Genomic DNA, 20170 nt, shown 5'->3' on the forward strand with positions numbered 1-20170 from the left:
CTCATGCTGCCAGGACTAAAACTTCCTTGACATTTCTACAAAATTATAGACAAATTTCTCACTCAAAAAAAAAGTTGCATCCAATATATGGGGAAATTCTACATTAGACTTCACCTTGTCAGATAAAGAGGGACTTGATCTCAGAACTAAAAAAAAAAATAAAAATCAGTAGTTGCTTTGGTGCAAGTGATCAAGACTGGATTACATTTGTAACGTGCACACATAATAAACCAATAGTATATTTATGTGGTGCTTTTAAAAGGCCAATTTCCCAAAGTTGAAAAAAATTCTGAGCCAAATCAGCTGGAAGAAACAATTTAAATAGAAAAATGTGAATAATAATTGGGAATTGTTTAAGAATATTTTACTGAAAAAGATTTGGGAACCATAGAGGAAAATCCACTGAACATGAACTCCCAGTGCAATACTGTGGCCAAAAGGTCTAACTCAATCCTTGGATGTATAAACAGGGATATCGAGTTGGAGTATATTACCTCTATATTTGGCAGTAGTGCAATCTACTGGAGTACTGTGTCCAGTTTTGGTGTCCATATTTCAAGCAAGATGTTGAAAAGGGTTCAGAGAAGAGCTAGGATAATGATTAAAGGATTAGAAAACATGGCTTTATCACGAAAGGTTCAAGGAGATCAGTCTCATTGTCTTATCAAAGAGAAGGTTAAGGGATGACCTGATCACAGTCTGCAAGTACCAACTTGGGGAACAGGAATCTGATAATGAGGGTTCTCCAGTCTAGGAGATATAACAAGAACCAACAGCTGGAAGTTGAAGCTAGACAATTTCATATGGGAATGGTATGTACATTTCTGGAAGTGAGGATGATTAATCATTGGAATATCTTAAGGGTTGTGGTGGATTCTCCATGCCTGGAAATTTTAAAATCAAGATTGGATGTTTTTCTAAAAGACATTCTCTAGTTCAGTGGTTCCCAAACTTGTTCCACTGCTTGAGCAGGGAAAGCCTCTGCCGGGCCGGTTTGTTTACCTGCCGCATCTGCAGGTTCAGCCGATTGTGGCTCCCAGTGGCCGCAGTTCGCTGCTCCAGGCCAATGGGAGCTGCTGGAAGCGGTGCGGGATGTATTGGCTGCCGCTTCCAGCAGCTCCCATTGGCCTGGAGTGGCGAACTGCGGCCACTGGGAGCAGCGATCGGCCAAACCTGTGGACGTGGCAGGTAAACAAACTGGCCCGGCCCGGCAGGGGCTTTCCCTGAACAAGCAGCGGAACAAGTTTGAGAACGACTGCTCTAGTTCAAGCACAGCTATTGGACTCAAAACAGGAATTAATATAGGGAAATCTTATGGCTTGTGTTAGACAGGAGATTAGTCAGGTGATCATAATGGTCCCTTCTGGCCTTAAAAATCTATGAACTTCTTCATCATGGGGTCCTCAGTCAGTCGAAAAGTCAACCTCAAAATTGTACTAATGGCGTAGCATGTTTGACCTTGAAAAGTCACTTGTAGAGCGAACTCTTTGCACAATAGGGCAGGGAACCATCCTGTATGGTTGGAGAAAACACTGAATGAGGTAACTGGGCTTTTCAAGTTAAGCTTTTACGATTTATCAACATAGAAAAAGCTTCTTCCAGACAAGACTTACAGCATAATACCATATACGTTTATACAACTTCCTTTATACAAAGTGCACAGGAGTAGAATAGAAAGATAGTGTTTTAATATTTTCTTAGAATAGCACAAAAATCTGCCAAAACTCAGACTCCTCAAGCTGATTCCTGTTACTTCTGAAACCTTAACAGCTATGGCTACAACATTCTCTGTTGTGAGTACTCACAGACATGCCTGAGCAATGGGTTAAAGAAGCACACAGTGAGTCTCTGCATCTCAACATGATGAAAATTTCAGTACCCGAGGGATGCAATTACTTGAGCAAATAGTGCCGGCTATTCTAGGGTTGTATTTAATCTGACCTTAAAAAAAAAAGACAACAAAAAAAAACCAGAGAGAGAAGTGTATGACAATATCCTGAACCCCTGCATTAGCTAAGGGAACATGAATATACATACATATATATATATGAAGAATGAAATGTTCCTTTCTGTAGCCACAATGAATATGCTTGTTGAGGCTACAAAAGAGAGAAGGGAGGGGAAAGGGAATAGGGTATGCATTCTTGGTGCTTGAGAGAAATCTGTTTGGCACTGTACAGTGCTGCATCACCTGGCAAGTATCATTTTACTTAACATGCAATAGGGGAATGAATTTAAAAGCATCCATAGGCCTTGCCAACTTGTATCTGTTTAACTCTTACCAAGGATTGAGTTTGGACTCAAATGCCCACAGTGCATAGTTAAAATCAACACACGTGAAGTTTAAAAAAAATCCAGGTCCAATTAATAAAAATAAATCTTAATGTATGACACGGTAGTACATAGAGGCCCCAACCAAGATTAGGGCTTCATTTTGCTAGGTTCTGTACAAACGTTTGGTACCGATAGTGCCTTACCCAAAGAGCTTACAATCTAAGGCTACATCTATATTTGGACCAGGAGGTGTGATTCCCAGCTCATGTAGAGGTACCAGCTCTACCTCTGCTCGAGCTAGTGTGCTAAAAATAACAGCGTAGCTGGAGTAGCATGGGTGGCAGCTCGGGCGAGCCATCCTGAATATGTACCCACCCAGACCCTCTGGGCATGTACTTGGGCAGCTAGCCAGAGGTGCTACCCATGCCACCTCAGTGACAGTGTTATTTTTAGCATGGCAGCTGATATGTCTACGCAAGCTGAGAATCACATCCACAGCTTCAAGTGTAGACATAGCCTAATAGAGAAAATAAAAGGGTACACAAAAGGAAGCTTTATTATCTCTGTTCTACAGATGGGAAAATGAAGCACAGAGAGATTAAGGACCAGGTTCTCATTTATACTCTGCAATGAGAAGTTAATGTAAATAAGAATCAGTTTTACGTGACTTGCACAAGGGGACACAGGAAATCCACGGCAAAGCAAGGAACCTAACCGAGAATCCCAAGGCAGTGCATCAACCACAACACCAAAATGTTCCAAAAATATTAAATTAAGTCCTTGCAGTTTCACAGAATTCAAAGCATGTTCACTGAAACCAATAGATATGACAAACATTAATTTCTGGAGAGCTTTCAAAAGTGTAAACGGGATTTAGGAGCACCAGTTCTGTTGACTTCCAATGTGACTTTTGCCCCTAGGCAAGGCCTCTTAGGCACTTCTGAAACTCTCTCCCTTAGTGATGAAGTGCCCATCTCCACACAGAGTATCTGGGATACTCAATAAGCTTTAGATAGAACGTAAACAAAACATGGATACATGCCCAGAGAGATCAGCTTGTTTCTTTCACAAAACTGGATGAAAGAAAATAGTCCAAAAATAGCAGATGATGAAGAAAAAAGGAGATCGAATTGGTAAAGATGCACTGACATGAACAGAAAGGCCTTGCTCTAAACCCTGAAGAGAGCCACAAAGGGAGCCTGGCACAAATCCTCACCTAGGAGGTTCCAGAAATTGCTTTCCTGAGCTAAGGCGGCCCTGTAAAGGAAAGATTCAGATGGAATATCAGGAGTACTCTACAAGAATTACCTAGCTGACTGCAATTGCCTCAGTGTAACATAGAGAGAGAGAGGTTTTTCCTCAAGTGTGCCAGGCTCAGATTCATGGGCGGCGCGGATAAAAGGTCAGGGGAGGCAAAAGTCCACCATGCAGCGGGGAAAATGGCTGTGGCGTAGGTCACCCCTCCAGAAGCGCGCCAGCCTGCCACCACTTTTGGAGTGCCATAAGCAAAGCTCAATAGAAGGGGGTGGAATGGCACCCAGACCATGGCCCCGCCCATGCTCTGCCTCATCTCTGTTCCACCTCTTTCCCCGAAGGCCTCCCCATGGCCATGCTCCTCCCTGCCTTTTCCCCCCAAGGCTCCACCCTTGGTCCCCCTCTTCCCACCCCTGCTCTGCCTTGTCCCCCATGGCCTTCCCCTACCCCCTCTCTTCCATCGCTCACCTAAGGCAGGAAAAAGCGATGAGGCCTTGACCCCATGGTGGCCCCTGCCGTTCTGGGAAGGGGACCAAGAGAAACAAGTGGCAGGGGCCTAGGGGGAAGGGGCAGAGAGGAGTGAGTGGCAGGCGGGGCCTTGGGGGAGGCAAGAGGTGGAGCCAGGGTGGGGATGGGGGTGGGGGGGAAGGCTGAGTGGGGGCGGGGCCATGGTCCAGGTGCCAGTGGCCCAACCCACTTCTAGGGCATTTCCGGTGCTCGCATGTGAGCCTCCCCAAATGGAAGACTCACACACCCCCTATGCTAAGATTACTAAGGGCTGTAACAGCAAGATTTGAAGTAACCTGTTTATTTACTAGCAGCCAGTGCTGAGTGGGCATCACAGATTCCTTCACCACTTTTCCAGAAAGCAAGGTTCCAAACGTGCAAATGGTTAAACATGCTGTGAATGCAAGCAATCACATGTGTAGTGTCATTGACATCAGATGGATTACTCATGTGAGTAAAGTTACAAACATCCTTAGAGGTTTGCACGAATAGGGCCAAGATGAGCAGCTATCTTCTTTAACTAGTGCAGAACTAATACACATATTGTCTTCAAAGAGAGGACATTAGATTAATACCCTTTCATTAATTAGATGCCAGTTCTTTTCTCAGAATAAGTGACTACGAATTCACACTAAAAATGCACTCATATCAACGCTTCGCAATCAGCTACTTGAATGATACCACTAAACATAGGCAACACAAGACAGCGCTAAATAAAGCGGAGCAGTTCACATTGTATCTCCACTGAAAACAATGATTCCTTGTATTGTCTTTGATTACTGCAGATTAAGTATTTGCAGATGACGTGAACCTAGAGCACATGGAACGAATATCTTGCTTCTGAACAAAATATTTTTTCTTAACTAATGAATTTCTGTTTAAAGCTTTTTAATCAAGCCTGTTCTCATTAGCCATAACCAAAAGAGGTTTTACTTATCCCCAAATGTTTACTGAAACCAAGCCATTTGGCTAACTGATTACATTTTAATTAAACTACTTTATCATCATTCCAATGATGGAAACAAATTTACATGAAAAAGCATATTTGAACTTAAACCAACACATCTGACTGCGAATTAATATGTATGTAACTGAATTAGACTATTGTAAAACACCTCTGGGCATATTTTAATGGTCCATGCCTTAGGTGCAGTGCACTGTATGACAAGTAACATAAGACAAATTAATGTATCACTAAAACAAGTCTAGGAGTCTCTTACTGTTTAATATGACTATGTGGTGGTACATTTGATTCTTTTGCTTTACATATCTGTATCATATAGCGAAAAATCACAGGAAAATATTAGGTTTCAGAGTAGCAGCCGTGTTAGTCTGTATTTGCAAAAAGAAAAGGAGTACTTGTGGCACCTTAGAGACTAACAAATTTATTTGAGCATAAGCTTTCATGAGCTACAGCTCACTTCATCGGATAAAATATTATTACTCCAAACATTGAGTGCATGGCTTAACTATCAAAAATAGTTCCTATAAAAAGAGACATTTCCTTCCAGCAAGATAGGTGTACTTTTCTACTGCACATATTTTCCTTTAATTGATATCTATGTTTACCTGAGTTTATATATAGTGACATAAAATCAATATATATCCAACCAGACTGGTACAAATGAATTGTATAATGACATCAGCTATTTCAGCCCATGCTGTACCTCATATATAGACAACTTTGATTCATGCCCTAAAAGCAAACATTTACTTTATGTTTGCTGTTCTCTAATCCAAATATAAACGAAGAAGCAAGTTGTTCTTAGATGCAAGATGCTCTTACCTCTTCCTTTGTCTTTTTCGATATGACTCTTAACCAGTCTCCAATCATGCTCAGGACAGCAGCAAAATAAGCAAGTCCTACAAGGATCCAAAACCACACCACTGGCTTGTAGAAATCAAGGTATTCAATGTCTGATCCCCCTGAAAGACAAAGTTAAAAATAAAGTGTGCTTCATATTGGCATACACAAAATTGTACTTAATGCTTTCCTTTTCTAAAACACTCAATTTTAAAAATGTACATTTTTAAGGCTTTTAAAAAAATTCTTTTTCCCCAACTGAGTTTTTCACATCAGTGCAAATAAGGATAGGCAACAAAATTAAAAGAAAGAAAATCACTGAACAAGACAAGGGGCTAAATTCATCCCTGGTAGAAAAGCACTGAAATCCATTGCATTACACAAAGGATAAGTGTGGCTCAATAACTGCTATCAGGTTATAATAATTATAAAAATGAACCCACCTAACAGCTGACAAACTTATTTATAAGCACTGCTGGTTCTCCCATACTTGCTCCAAACTCCTATACTATGTCAGCTTTAAGGGCTGATCCAAGTTTAACGGAGGAGTAGGTAATATGTCAGGGTCTGGGGGGTGGGGTGCGGTGTTTGTGGAAGCAGTTAGAACTACATTGAATAGAGGCTTTTGTCTGTCTAGGTATATTCATAGTCCTCATCACTTTAGTGCCCTGAGCACGTCACAAACATGAATGACTTTGTCCTCCCCACATCCCTGGGAAGCAGGGAATAGTATCACCTCCATTTTACAGATGAGGAAACCAAAGCACACGGAGACTAACTAAACTGCTCAGGGTCACAGAGCAAATCTCTGGCACTGACAGAACCCAGATCTCTTTAAACCAAGTGCCAAGATCATCCATCTTTCCCTTTTTATTAAAAAGGAGAGAAAAATCTGTGAAATGCCCATGGTGGGGCCATCATAAAGAATAGACATTCCAATTCCACAGGGGACTCAAGTTATGGTTACCACAGAGCTTTCACTCAACATTAAGTAGTTTATATTTAGTACCACATAGCACACTGAGCACTAAACGCCACACTAGCAATTCAGCCTGGCCATGATATGATAAAGCTCCTAATCTGGAGCCTCTGAGACTGCAGATTTGGCAGCAGCATCCAAACCAGCCATGTTTATAAGCTTGTGGTTGTTATTAATCAATGAATCCACAAGTTACACGGAAATAACATACAGATTATGGAATTCTACTGATGATTACTTATTAGAGGGAAAGGCTTTTTAATGCATAGATTTAATTCTATATGTACAAATAATAAACGTTCCTGTCAATCAAAACTGTTGCGGCAAACCCATGGATAACAAGATTTTTTATTCAATTGTGTATGAACTTCCAAAAATACAGGGAAATTCTGAATTCAGTAACATTCTGCAATTCCACTAATGGCAATGAAATGTAAAAAGAGGCGCAAAGATATAAGAACATAAGAATAGCTATACTGATAAGATCAAGGGTCCATCTAGCCCATTATCCTATCTTCCCATAGTGGTCGGTGCCAGATGCTTCAGAAGGAATGAACGGAACAGGGGAACTATCGAGTGATCCATTCCCTTTCGTCCAGTCCCAACTTCTAGCAGTCAGTGGTTTAATACCTGGCACATGGGATTGCATCCCTGACCATATTGGCTAATAGCCACTGATGAACCTGTCCTCCGTGTACTTACCTAATTCTTTTTTGAACCAAGTTATACTATTTGGCCTTTACAATATCTTTATATTTTACCTTATTATATACTCAGACTACTATCCTTATAAAACTGAGGTTTGAGTTGAAATTATACATCAGCAACATAGGGAGGAAAACCTTAATATAGAATGTTGTAATTTAAGGATAGAAAATTCATTGCCAGGATAAGGTGGAAAAATATCACTTGCAAGTGTGAATTTAGCAGCCACAAATAATGAGATATAAAATGTGCTTGACTTGACAAGAAAAATCTTATCTATAAGATCCACTACTGTGTTTAAAATGAAATGACAGCCATTAAAAATGATGAAAAGACATTACCGGCTTTCTGCGTGCTTGCTCAAATGTAGTCTACTGGACAACGAGGCAAATGGATGTGAATGAGGGTGGTAATTTGACACATTAAAAATGTTGGTCAAATGTTATCTAATTGCTTTCAAGACAGAATGAAACCTTGAGCTACTAACTGAGCCAGAGTTACGTATTGATGAAAAAGATCATGTACAAAATCTTTTTCGTATGGACTGCAATTCCCCTTACTTATGCAAAGAGATGGATCCTCAGAAATAGGTAACACCCATTTCTCCCAATTTAATGAGGATCTTATGTTGGTATGGCAGAATATTTTTCATATACACTTTTTATTTATTGAGATCAAATATAAGATTTAAAGATTGCCTGTGATACGGGAGGAGTTCCTCTCATTTGTCTTAGAACACAAACATGCAGAAATAAGAAGGACATGGAGGTTGCTCATCATGAGAGCAGCTTGGGAGGAGATCCCAGACTTCATTTTGCAGCATTTTTTGCTTCTCCAAAGCAGATGTTATTCTTGCAGATATTTTATCATTATTTTAAAAGCAGAGGTGCTTTTAAAAAGTTTTAACACAAAAATGGTAGTCCTTCTACTGTATTGAATTATTATATACTTGTTAGTTTTTATACTGTGGAGTTTGTTAACAAAACAACTGGAGCTGCACTATTTTTATTTCTCCTCTTGTTAAAAAGGTGATCCATGAAGGGAAAGTGCAAAATTCCAGCAAGTTAACTAAGTGTGATAAATACACTCAACAGCCAGCCTAGGAGGGGCATTCAGCAAAATTTTCCTTTATAAGTGACTTTCTTCTTTTAGATCCCAGAATATTCACCCCATTGCAGCTGGCTCCCACTCCAAGCGATGGCTCTGCCACCAATAAACCTTGCTGGAGTCTGGAAATAGTCTATAGGAAGTCAGGAATGTGTCCATTTAAAATAAATTGCTTGGTCTTGCACATATAGAAAAAACATAAAGGAAAAACTATTTTAAATATGGAAACCCCCATATATATGTTTTAAAGCCCTCAGCATTTAGCTGACTCACTAAAAGCTGAGTCCATGCTACAACAAGCTTCTCTAGCAGCTATAAAGTCACAAGCATGGTGCATGCTGCAGCATTATTCAAAGTGGGAGTCAGATAGTCCCTACAGAGATGGTTGTGTGGCACCAAGCCTGGAGCTAATATGCTAACTTCTTCTCTTCCTCTGGCTGTGGGAAGCATTCAGCACATAAGGTTAAACCTCATGGAGTTCTGTAATAAGGTTAACCATAAATCTCATTGAATTAAATAGGTAAGAGAATGGGATTCAAATCACTAATACAACTGTTCTGAAGTTAGAGTTAATAAGATTCATTAACTATTGAATCACAGTTCAGATGAATGAGTATGATAGCAAACGCATCCCCAATAAAATGTATGAGAGTAGCCAGCTAATGAATTTACCGGTTTATACTGTAAAAAACAAAGAAAAAGAAAGGAGTTCAATATGTAACACATTTGCATTGACTTTTATGCAGCATAATCATTTACTCAACGTTATCATCTCTATTTTAAAAGCCAGAATGCTCTATTTAGCAAGAAGCTGAACCCATTTGAGCATGTTTTCATTGCAGAAACAGTACTGAGGGACAAAATTCTAATTCTTTGGCCAGGTGGTTTATGCAGCCTGGATACAGTTACTAATAATGACCATGGAGAAGAGCTGTGCCCCTCCACCCGGGGACATGGTCTGTTTGATCTGTGCACAGATCCATTGATCGCACCCCTTGCCTGCCCATAATCCTCCCTCCATGGGGCTCTATAGAGGTCCACCACTGAGACCTCCTCACTAGTATGCAGGGGAGTGTGGAGTACACCAGGGGTCTGACCCAAAGCCCTTGAAATCAACAGGAGTCTTCCCATTAACTCCAGTGGGCTTTAGACCAAGCTCCAGGATAGAGTCTACACTACTGCTGCCTCTCTGCACATCTTCCCCACAAATTAGTGATTTGGGACTTTCAATGGTTACCTAATACATCCTAGAACCTGGGCCCAATCCAAAAGCCCTTACTGAGATACAATCCCTTGAACTCCAATAGAAGTGTTGTATTAGTAAAGACTTCCAGATTGGCTCCCCATTGCCTACCAAACTGAGAATGTTAAAAAAGCTACTTTTACAGAAATACAGTATATTTTCATATTGTTTTAAGCAACCATTGAAACAAAAGAGAAATGAATAATTATTTCTGTAAAAGTAGCTTCTTTTTTTTTCAGACATTTAAATATATATTTATTTATATATAAATAAATAAGAGACAAGATAACCCCTCCAGTGTTGTAAGTTTCAGTATAAAGAGGTGGTTACTCTAAAGCTAAGGCTTCAAATATTATTAGTGCCACTATAAAGAATGCTCTTCTCCTGGCTCTGGTGAGCTGTACATTTGGGACAGCCAGCTAAAGACTTTCAGGCAGATGCAGGACATGTGGCAGAAGCAGTCTAAGGTAACAGGGAACTAGGCCATTTTGGCTTTATAAACTGTAACTAGTATCTAAAGCATATAGGCAGCTACTGCAGAACAGGAAGAACAATTACAATATGCTCTCTCCAGTCTGATCTATTGAGGAGGTGTATAGCAACATTCCATACTAACTGAAGCTTCAAGTAGCCTTCATAGTTCACTCCAGGTAGAGCTTATTGCAACAATCCAGCCCCGAAGTGACGAAGAATGGTTTATGTCAAAACTGATGTAACCCCAGTTATAGTTATAAGAACTTATCAGAAATATCATCTAGTGGTGGAACATAAACTGCGCTGCAGTGACTAATACACTTAGCATTCCAGCTTTACGGGGTTGTGTGAAGCAAAAACTGTCATTAGTATTGAACTTTGCTTTCAATTATAGGGCTAAATAATTTCATTGACTCCAGTACATTAGTGGAAACATTTAAGTCTCCATCTTAACGTTGTTAGGCCATTTCTGTGCCCTGCAGACAATGGCAGCACTATCAATAATGCCAATATACTGAATCTAAGCACTGCAGAACACCGTAAGGAACTTTAAGGTGAACTTTAAGGCGGAGGCAAGTAAAGAGGATATTTTGGAGTCAATTTTCAAAGTGGTGAGCATGAGATATGCAGGCAAATCTTACCATATATCAAACTGCACTGTTTGTGATGTGAACTTACAAGTCAGGTCAAGTTTATTAATAATGACTCAGCCATAGGCCAAATGCACCAAAACCTAAATATAGCACAATAAACTAAATTCAGAATTTTAAAATCTATATAAAAACAAATTTGAAAGAATATAAACTAATTAAACCATATATGCTTCCTACGCCACTGGTCTTTTCCTTCTTTTAGCACTTGACCATACAAATAGGACAACCCCTTGGTGCATAGATATGTTGTCAGTTCCTAATAAGTATTCTGTTTTCTGAGAGTTTCTAGAAAAAGGCATCCAGGACAAAAACACTGAAAGCCATTTTGATCTCAAGTAGCAATACAAATTACAATATAATAAATAACGGGGTAGGACTTCTACCTGGCCAGAGCTGCATGGACATTTGGTTACATTTCTCAACGCTGGTATATTGGCCTTCTGAGTAAGCTGACTGCATGGATTGAAAATGGAAAGCTCTAAAGGCCCTCTTCCTTAACTTGTTATTGAACAAACTGTCTAAATATCTGGCATATTGATAAGTCTTTTTAACAAGGGGGAATCAAGATAACATATTGCCATGTCTAGTTGCTTATCAATATCGTCTAGTCTCAGCTTGATTAGGGATTTCATATTTTTAAACTTAAATCTAATAATTTCCACTTATGAGAGGTCTAGAGAATGAAAAGAATTTTGAATTTACTCTAACCAAAAAAAGTATGTGAGAAAGCCTGCTGAACAGTTTCTCTAAGCAAAGCCTTTCCAAACATTGTGGAAGCATACTATGAATGTGAAACCAAAAATTGATATTATGGATAGTAAAGAATTCATGCTTGACTCGGCTCTAAGAGCAGCTGGGGTAGTACTTGGGAGATCAAGAATCTTTCTAAGAAATTTGTTTTCAATCACTTTCAGTCTCAAGGGATTATTCCATGCCCTTATTTCTACACCATGCAAAATTTGAGCTTATACCTGACACCTTGGCCTCAATCACTAAGGGCAAGAGCAATTAAGTTGTCTCAGTGAGCCTACAATATCATGCATACCTATGAAAATTCAAGCCTAACAGACTTGCATAATTTATTTATATGCAGCTCCCATCTTTGACCTTTGTCTAATTTACTTGAGTTTTTGGACATCTCATTTCAATTATATATAATACCTGCCATATTAAGATTAGCTATTTCAGAAAGGCTTGACAATACCTGTTTATCCACCTGCTATCTACTTTGCACTATTTTTATATACAAATAATTTATTCTTGTATTACAAATATTGTCGCTTTGAGGCTAACTTTAGTACCTGATAATATCTTTCATTATACTGAAAGATGACAGATGTGACATGAAAAAGCTCTCCACTTTTGACCTTCATAGAACATTTATATTACTGGCCTGATTTGTTCTGTACTATTAAAGTCAATGGTTTCACTTCAAAGCAAGAGAAGGAGAGAATTTAGAACCACTGTGTCCTATTTTTCAACAGAGGATATTCCACAAGCCCTGTCTCTTACTTCATTTTCGCAAATAGGAACTACAGCTGTAAAGCTTTGTTCAGTTATGGAAATTATTTCTTTCTCAGGGACATGACCTGCAAATTAGATGGTCTACCAACTACCTAATTCTGCCATGCTTACCTATATTGATTAGTGCCCTCCTCTACAAGTAGCCTCATTGGAATAAAGGACACTACTCATGTAGTAAGATACTAAACCATGTGAGTAAAGGTGGCAGAATCGAGACCTATGTTAATTAGACACTTTTATTTACATAGCAACCAAAGCACAGCACGCAATTCTGTTTATATCAGTGGAGTAACTCTGGTTTACACCTTTGTAAAACATAAATTTACGAAAAATGAGAGAATAAAATGCAACATAAAATAACTCAATGGTGAGGTCAACACATCTTGTTAAAACTATTATTTATGTTTACATGGTATTTTGTTTGATTTTTATAGTACTCAGGAAAACAAAATCTTTAGCATTAGAAATCAAAATACAGGATATGGATCAATGGAATGCCACATTTTACCAGTCACTTTTTATTTTCCTCAGTAGGTACTGTAATATTCCATTTGAAAAGTTTGTCACTTTGTTATGTGTCGTGGCAAAATACAATATTTTGACACTTGTTTTTGTCACAAATTCGAACATCAAAATATCAAATCCTTTCACAGGAAGAACATTATATAATTATTTTCTTGGACATATAACAAAAGAACTCTCTCTCCATCTCTCTCACCCCTTTTTTCCCATCCTGGGACACTGCAATCCTCTATGGTTGCTTTAACATATCCTACTCTAGTGGAACTAGCCACTGAAAGTTTCCACTGGTTCCAAATGGCAACTAGGTTTTGGATATAATAAAGATCTGTTAGTCTACTGCTTCCTGGGAATACTGAGTCTCGAACAGAAATCAACAGAGACAAGGAGAAAGAGTCTAGTGGCATCTACTCAGGGGTGAAAGTAACTTAAAGGACTTACCGGTTCTCTGGAGTCCTGAGCGGGGGGTGTGTGGCCTCGACTGGAAGAGGCGGGGCCTTGACTGGAAGAGGCTGGGCCTTTAAATACCCAGGCCCTTTAAATCAAGATTTAAAGACCCCAGGGCTCCGACTGTGGCTGGGAGCCCTGGGGCCTTTAAATCACCTCTGGAGCTACCGGCTGCAGAGGCAGCTGGGAGGACTGGGGCGATTTAAAAGGCCCCAGGCTCTGGCTGAGGCTACCGGAATGGAACTCCAGGCCCTTTAAATCACCGCTGGAGCCCTGCTGCTGCTACCCCAGGGCTCCGGCAGGGGGGCTCAGGTGGCGCTTTCAAGGGCCCAGAGGCTCCGGCTGCTGCGGGGAGCCCTGGGGGTTCGGGGGGGTGCTTTAAAGGGCCTGGTGCTCCCTGCAGCGGCTGAAGCCCCAGGCCCTTTAAAGCACGGCTGGAGCCCTGCCGCCACTACCCGGGGCTCTGGCAGTGGGGGGTGGAAGGCTTTAAAGGGCCCGGGGCTCCCCACAGCGGCCGGAGCCCCAGGCCCTTTAAAGCGCCCACCTGGGGAAGCTGGTCCGGTCTGGCACGGCGTACTGGCTCTTGCCGGTACGCCGTACCGGACCATACTGGCTTACTTTCACCTCTGCATCTACTGGAATTTCTACCAAGGCAGCCTCCATTACAGCCTTTCAGTTTCATTACTTTTCTCTATGTCCAAATTCTTCTGTTTGCTCCCTTCCTTGTCCCAGCTACTCCAATACACACTCAATCTCTCTCTCTTGTCTCCCTAAGGATTCAAGTCTCCTCCTTACTTTTCTCAGCCTCTTCATGTCTTGTTTTCTGCAAAGCTCCTCTCTTTAAAAAGTAGTGAGGTCTGGGCAGGTGTAAGATGCCAGTCTGGGGACTTGCCTCTTCTCTTTAGGCACAAAACGGGCACTATTCAGGCAGTGGAAGTGGCAAGCTACACCACAGTGCCCAACCAGCGTACCTTAGTTCTGACCTGGAAAGATCATCCCTAACGTATGGCTACACTGCAGCTGGGAGTGCTTCCCAGAGCAGATAGACAGACACATGCTAGCTCTGCTCATGCCAGCACACTAAAAATAGCAGTGTGGCAGCGGTGGCACGGGAAGCGCTTGGGCTAGCCATCCAAGCAGGTACCCAGAGGGTCAGGTGGGCTTATATTCAGGCAGCTAGCCTGAGCCACTGGCCGTGCCAACAAAGCCACACTGCTATTTTTAAGCACACTAGCTCAAGCAGAACCTAGCATGTGTTTGTCCACCAATGCTGGGAAGCATGCTCCCAGCTACACTGGAGACATACCCTAAAACGGAGAGGAGGGAGGCTACTTCAGACTCAATTAAAACTTGGCCCTCACTTCTGAGACGGCAGCAGTGCCAGTCGTAAATGAATTTTTCAGCTGTAAGACACCTATGCACTAAGACCTGGACTACAGCTCCATTTTTACCTGCCGCATGACGCAACTGTAATAAATACAAAACTAGGCATTATTTCACATTTTACAGCTCCAACAAACTAGGAGATTTTATTCAGCTGATGCACACTACTGTCTCAAAAGCATACAGGATTTACCCACTACTTCAGCAGAGCTAAATAGAAAAAGCAGAAAGCCATGCTACAGTGACTTAGCAAAACTTCAATCTTAATACAGTACATGATCCCTATTAAGTAGCTAACTTGCAAACGTTCTGTATGCTTTCTCATATCTAATAAAGAAACCTAACCATTAAGTTAGCTATATGTTTAGAATTATGGAGAAATGAACTGATCTTTGCAAAATATTCCAGACACCTGCTGCTGATGCAAAATAAACTAACTCACAAACCAAGGATAAAGTTTAACAAATCAGCAGCCAACTTCAGATCTGTCGCAACCATTCTGAGTGTCACAGCTACAACAGAGATAGAAGTTTGATGCTCTTCCTCTGAAACCATGGGCCCTTACAACTTGAAAATCACCATTACCAGTACAGGACCCAGGACACAAAGGCAAGCAGTTATGTGGTACACGCATTGACTACATTACTATATAAATACCAGTCTTCTGCACATTAATCTGAGTGGAAATAAAAATCAATAGTTTCATGTTAATAGTGGAAATGTGAAATGAAAATGTATATAAAATGAACTATTACTGAGTAAAATCATGCCAGGATGTTCTGCAGAAAGATAATGTGTTTTCTGGTAAAATACAAGTTTTAATTATACTGTGCGGTGCAGGAACAAAATTATATCAAGTGAGCCCACGAAGAGACAAATGTACAAACATTTATATTGAAAGAAATGATTAATGTGTACTCAATGTTTCAGTTATAGCCAAGTGGGCCATTTCACATTATGCCCCTACTATAAATATAACCAGGCCTTGCATTAATGTACTGCTGATTGCATCAAGATAATATAAAACACCCAAAGCTTTGGCTTTGAAGCAGTGTGTCAGCTTTGACATAGTGCTAGCCAGCAGCAGGTGAATCTCACTGGAATCACAAATTCTGAGCCAATGTCTACTCCTGCAGCCAGAACAGCAAGCAGAGGAAAGGAAGAGAACATAAAGACCATAGAAAGGAATATGGGAGAAAAAACAGCAAGAGACATAAAACATAACATGCATTCACATTTTATATTTATGTGTATGTCACACAAACACTATGTTAAAAGAACATTACAGTTTTCCAGTCAGGCACTCAAAAATTAGGAAATGCCACAATTAAGTTTGCCAGTGCAACCTTAATTCAGCCCCCTTGGGCATAAGCATTATACTACAGTCTTTAATTACATGATCACATGCTATATTTTACACGGGGTCTCTGCCTCATTCAGTGCACAGGCTAGATGATGCTCATTGAATAAATCCCAGCTGCTAGGAGCAGCAATTGCAGAGAAAGACCTGCTCAGTTCCTGCAGCCTTGGATGAAGCATGTTTAGTCACTCTGTGGGGATTTTCCACTGCATGCATGAAGTGAGCTGTAGCTCACAAAAGCTTATGCTCAAATAAATTTGTTAGTCTCTAAGGTGCCACAAGTACTCCTTTTCTTTCTGTGGGGATGGTGCATGTGCAGTCCAATCAGCACTTGGGAGCTGTGAGCATGCTCACAACAGAAAAACCTCTTCAGAAAAATGTAGCTCCCAAACTCTAACAAGTTTTTACCAAGCGTATGTGAACTGTGACTTTTCAAAGTCTATAATTTGGCCAGATTTTTACAGGAACAGACACATTCCTTACACCAGGACAACCTCCCTGCCATGTTTCAAGTCCCTGCTAAAAAAACATGGAGGCATTAAAGCTTCTCAAAGAAACAGTTATAGGATTTTTTTTTTAAACGTGGACAAATAATTTTTCTCTATCCTCATTTTGAAAAGTGGTTACAGGGTTTTAGTTAAAACTTTCATTAAAAAAAATCAGACATTCAGTATGGACATTTTCAGCCCAAACAGTTAAAGTTTGGCAAAGTTATAAGCAACTGAAAACAGGGTCTTGTAATGGAAAGTGCCACACAACCTTAACTCCAGCACAATGCTGCCAAATCTGCCTATCACATACACACACACACACAAATAGATACAGGGCGAAAGTGAACACAGGAGACAGAAAGCACAGAAAAAGAGAGAGCATGACAGCTAGGGATATTTGTACAGCTGAAACCAAATTCTGAAACAATATTTTGACAAATGAGAGCAGAAGATCACCACTGTCAGAGCTGTTTTTAAATGACTCCAGTGTAAAAACCAAAATATTTAACAACCTGAAATAATTTACTTATTATTATAATGTTGTACTTGTCTAAAGTAAGAAAAAAGTATTACAAAGTTAAAACAAGGTTTTTTGTTCTTGTTCATGCAAATGATTCTGATTGAAATAGCAAAAGTATCTACATTCTGATGGTTACATGAACAATAGTTATATTAATTATCACAATGCAAATCCTGTATAACTATTAAAAATATTACAGATTTAGGTTGCGATAAAGAATCATGACAAAATCTTACCTGCAACATAGTCACCAAATCCAATGGTAGTTAAAGTGATAACTACAAAATAAATTGCATCTAATGTGCTCCAGCCTTCTATATGCTTGAATATTACAGCAGGAAGAGCAACAAACAGCACACAGCCAAACAATATGAATATTATTGTTGATATGATGCGAATCTTTGTCTGACTCACATTCCATTTCTACAGAAGAAAGGGAGAGGAGAGAAAGAAAAATCCATGGTTAATAAAACTGTGATTGTACTTGAGCACCTATCAAATCCAGAATGAGGAGCATCATCTTTACTAAGGAGCAGAGCTGGATGAATAATTAATTTTTCAGTTCATTGGCAGTTAAGAAAACAAAAATCAGTCAACCAGAATGGCAACAAAACATTTCAGAATTTTTGGTAAACTGACACAAATCAACAGAATTTTTTTTTCTGGTCGAATGAAATATTTTGTCCAACCAGAAATAAAGTGTTTAATTTATAAAGGCATTTTAATCCTTTTGAAAAATAAAAGCAAAGGAAATGAAGGGCTGGAGTCACAAAATGGCCGGAGGAGGAGAAGGAGCTCTACTTATAACCTTTAGCCAGTGGGTATGCACTCAGCTGGGATGCGTGAGATACAGGTTCGAATCCCTAATCTAAATTAGGGATTAGAATCCAGGTCTCTCCCTGCCAGGTTGAGTGCCCTATCCCCCAGGCTATTGATTATTCTGGAGTGGGTTCCTCTCAGCCTCTCCTGTTAAAGCTATTCTACTTTGCACAAATAATTAAATATGCATTGGAGCAGGGCCCCTCTTTTCTCATCAACATCTCAAATAGCTCCTAAGTGTCCTTGTGAATCCAGCCCGAAAAAAAATTTAGAGCTGAAATGATTCAACAAATTTGTGACTAGATTTCAGTCTACCTGAACTGCATTTTTCAGCACATAAACTATTTGTCTGAAATTTTTTTCCCAGCTGCACTCAGAAGGATAGGATATTATTATTCTGGGTACATCTACTCTGGAATAAAAGAGCTGCAGCTGGCCCAGGTCTACCGATATAGGTTTGTGGGGCTCAGGCTGCAGAGGTAAAAATTGGTGTGTAGATGTCCCTGGGTCCCAGAGCTCAGGCTTCAGCCCAAGCACAAATGTTTGCACAGCAATTTTACAGCCCCACAGCCTGAGCCCCATGAGCCCAAATCAGCCAATCCAGGCCAGTCGCAGGAGTTTAATTGCTTTGTAGAATTACCCTCTGAGTCCACCACAGGAAGAGAGGTTTTTATTCAAAGCACACGTGGATATTCCAGGAAACATCTGCAGACTCTGAATGTGATTCCCTTTTTGGTCTGAACGAATGGCATTTATACCACTAAGTAATACTAAAGTTTCAGCAGATTTGACATACTGGCATACTTAACTAAATGTTTAAATGGGCCTCAAATGGCTTCTATTTTTGTGGGTGCAGTTTTGCACCTGCAAGTAACTATGAGTAAAAATCATGCATTTTAGCCTCCTAAATATCTGACTGCACCCACAAATCAGGTAGTTGCCTAACTATATTGGTTCAATTAAATGCAGGCAGAAAATTGTACCCACAAAATTTGACACTTTCTTAAAATCTGGCCTATTGTAGAGACAATAAAGGAGCTTAGAAAAGAGCTTAACTGGTTCCTGATTGACCTTTCCTTACATTATTTTTAACTAGTTTAGTGCTTGTGAAAGCTAGTCCAGACAGTCATCAAGACCAAAGCCAAGCTTTTATCATTCAAAACCAGGAAGCACAGGCTGTGGTGATGTAAAATCTCCTATGATGTGACTCAATTTTTATTTTATTTTGCTGGTGGGGAGTGGGAGGGGAAAATCACCTCTACGAGTGAGAGAGCCATTCAGTGTCTGACTATGGAAATCAAACCTGCAGAGACTGCCAACAAGGGAGCAAATTGCTAATCAGTTTTAAAATATGGATACTGTGACAAATTTCCTCCTCTACCATGGTGGGTCTTGTGCTTATTGGTGGATTTGCTTGCCTTGGAGCTTCACAGCAGCCCTCAGTTTGGCCGTTTTCACGAATCCACAGTCCAGGTCAACTCCTCCTATGTCTGACCAGGAGTTGGGAGGTTTGGGGGGAACCCAGGCCCGCCCTCTACTCCGGGTTCCAGCCCTGGGCCCTGTGGAATGCAGCTGTCTAGAGTGCCTCCTGGAACAGCTGTGCGACACCTACAACTCCCTGGGCTACTTCCCCATGGCTTCCTCCCAACACCTTCTTTATCCTCACTGTAGGACCTTCCTCCTGGTGTCTGATAATGCTTGTACACCTCAGTCCTCCAACAGTCCGCATTCTCACTCTCAGCTCCTAGTACCTCTTGCTCCCAGCTCCTCACACGCACACCACAAACTGAAGTGAGCTCCTTTTTAAAACCCAGGTGCCCTGATTAGCCTGCCTTAATTAGTTCTAGCAGCTTCTTGATTGGCTGCAGGTGTTCAAATCAGCCTGTCTGCCTTAATTGTCTCCAGAAGGTTCCTGATTGTTCTGGAACCTTGTCTGTTACCTTACCCAGGGAAAAGGGACCTACTTAACCTGGGGCTACTATATCTGCCTTCTATTACTCTCCTGTAGCTATCTGGCCCGACCCTGTCACAATACCTATCTGTTAGGAAATTAATTAAGCTATTTTCCACACAGGGAGACAATTAGCCAATAAATGCAAATAGAGCT

The 20170-nt window shown here is 40.5% G+C and overlaps 1 protein-coding gene across 3 annotated transcripts in view; it reads right to left on the reverse strand.

The window, feature by feature from the left end:
- Nucleotides 1-20170, reverse strand: part of KCNK2 (potassium two pore domain channel subfamily K member 2) — a 212007-nt gene that overhangs the window by 30974 nt on the left and 160863 nt on the right. For all 3 annotated transcript variants that reach the window (XM_048843166.2, XM_048843168.2, XM_048843167.2), the window contains 2 exons: nt 17481-17667; nt 5822-5961 (listed from right to left, as the gene is read on the reverse strand). In XM_048843166.2, coding sequence (XP_048699123.1) covers nt 5822-5961; nt 17481-17667 — 327 coding nt within the window. The remainder of the gene's footprint in view (nt 1-5821; nt 5962-17480; nt 17668-20170) is intronic.

Source organism: Caretta caretta, chromosome 3 (assembly GCF_965140235.1).
Source record: "Caretta caretta isolate rCarCar2 chromosome 3, rCarCar1.hap1, whole genome shotgun sequence".
In the NCBI taxonomy this organism is placed as follows: domain Eukaryota; kingdom Metazoa; phylum Chordata; order Testudines; family Cheloniidae; genus Caretta; species Caretta caretta.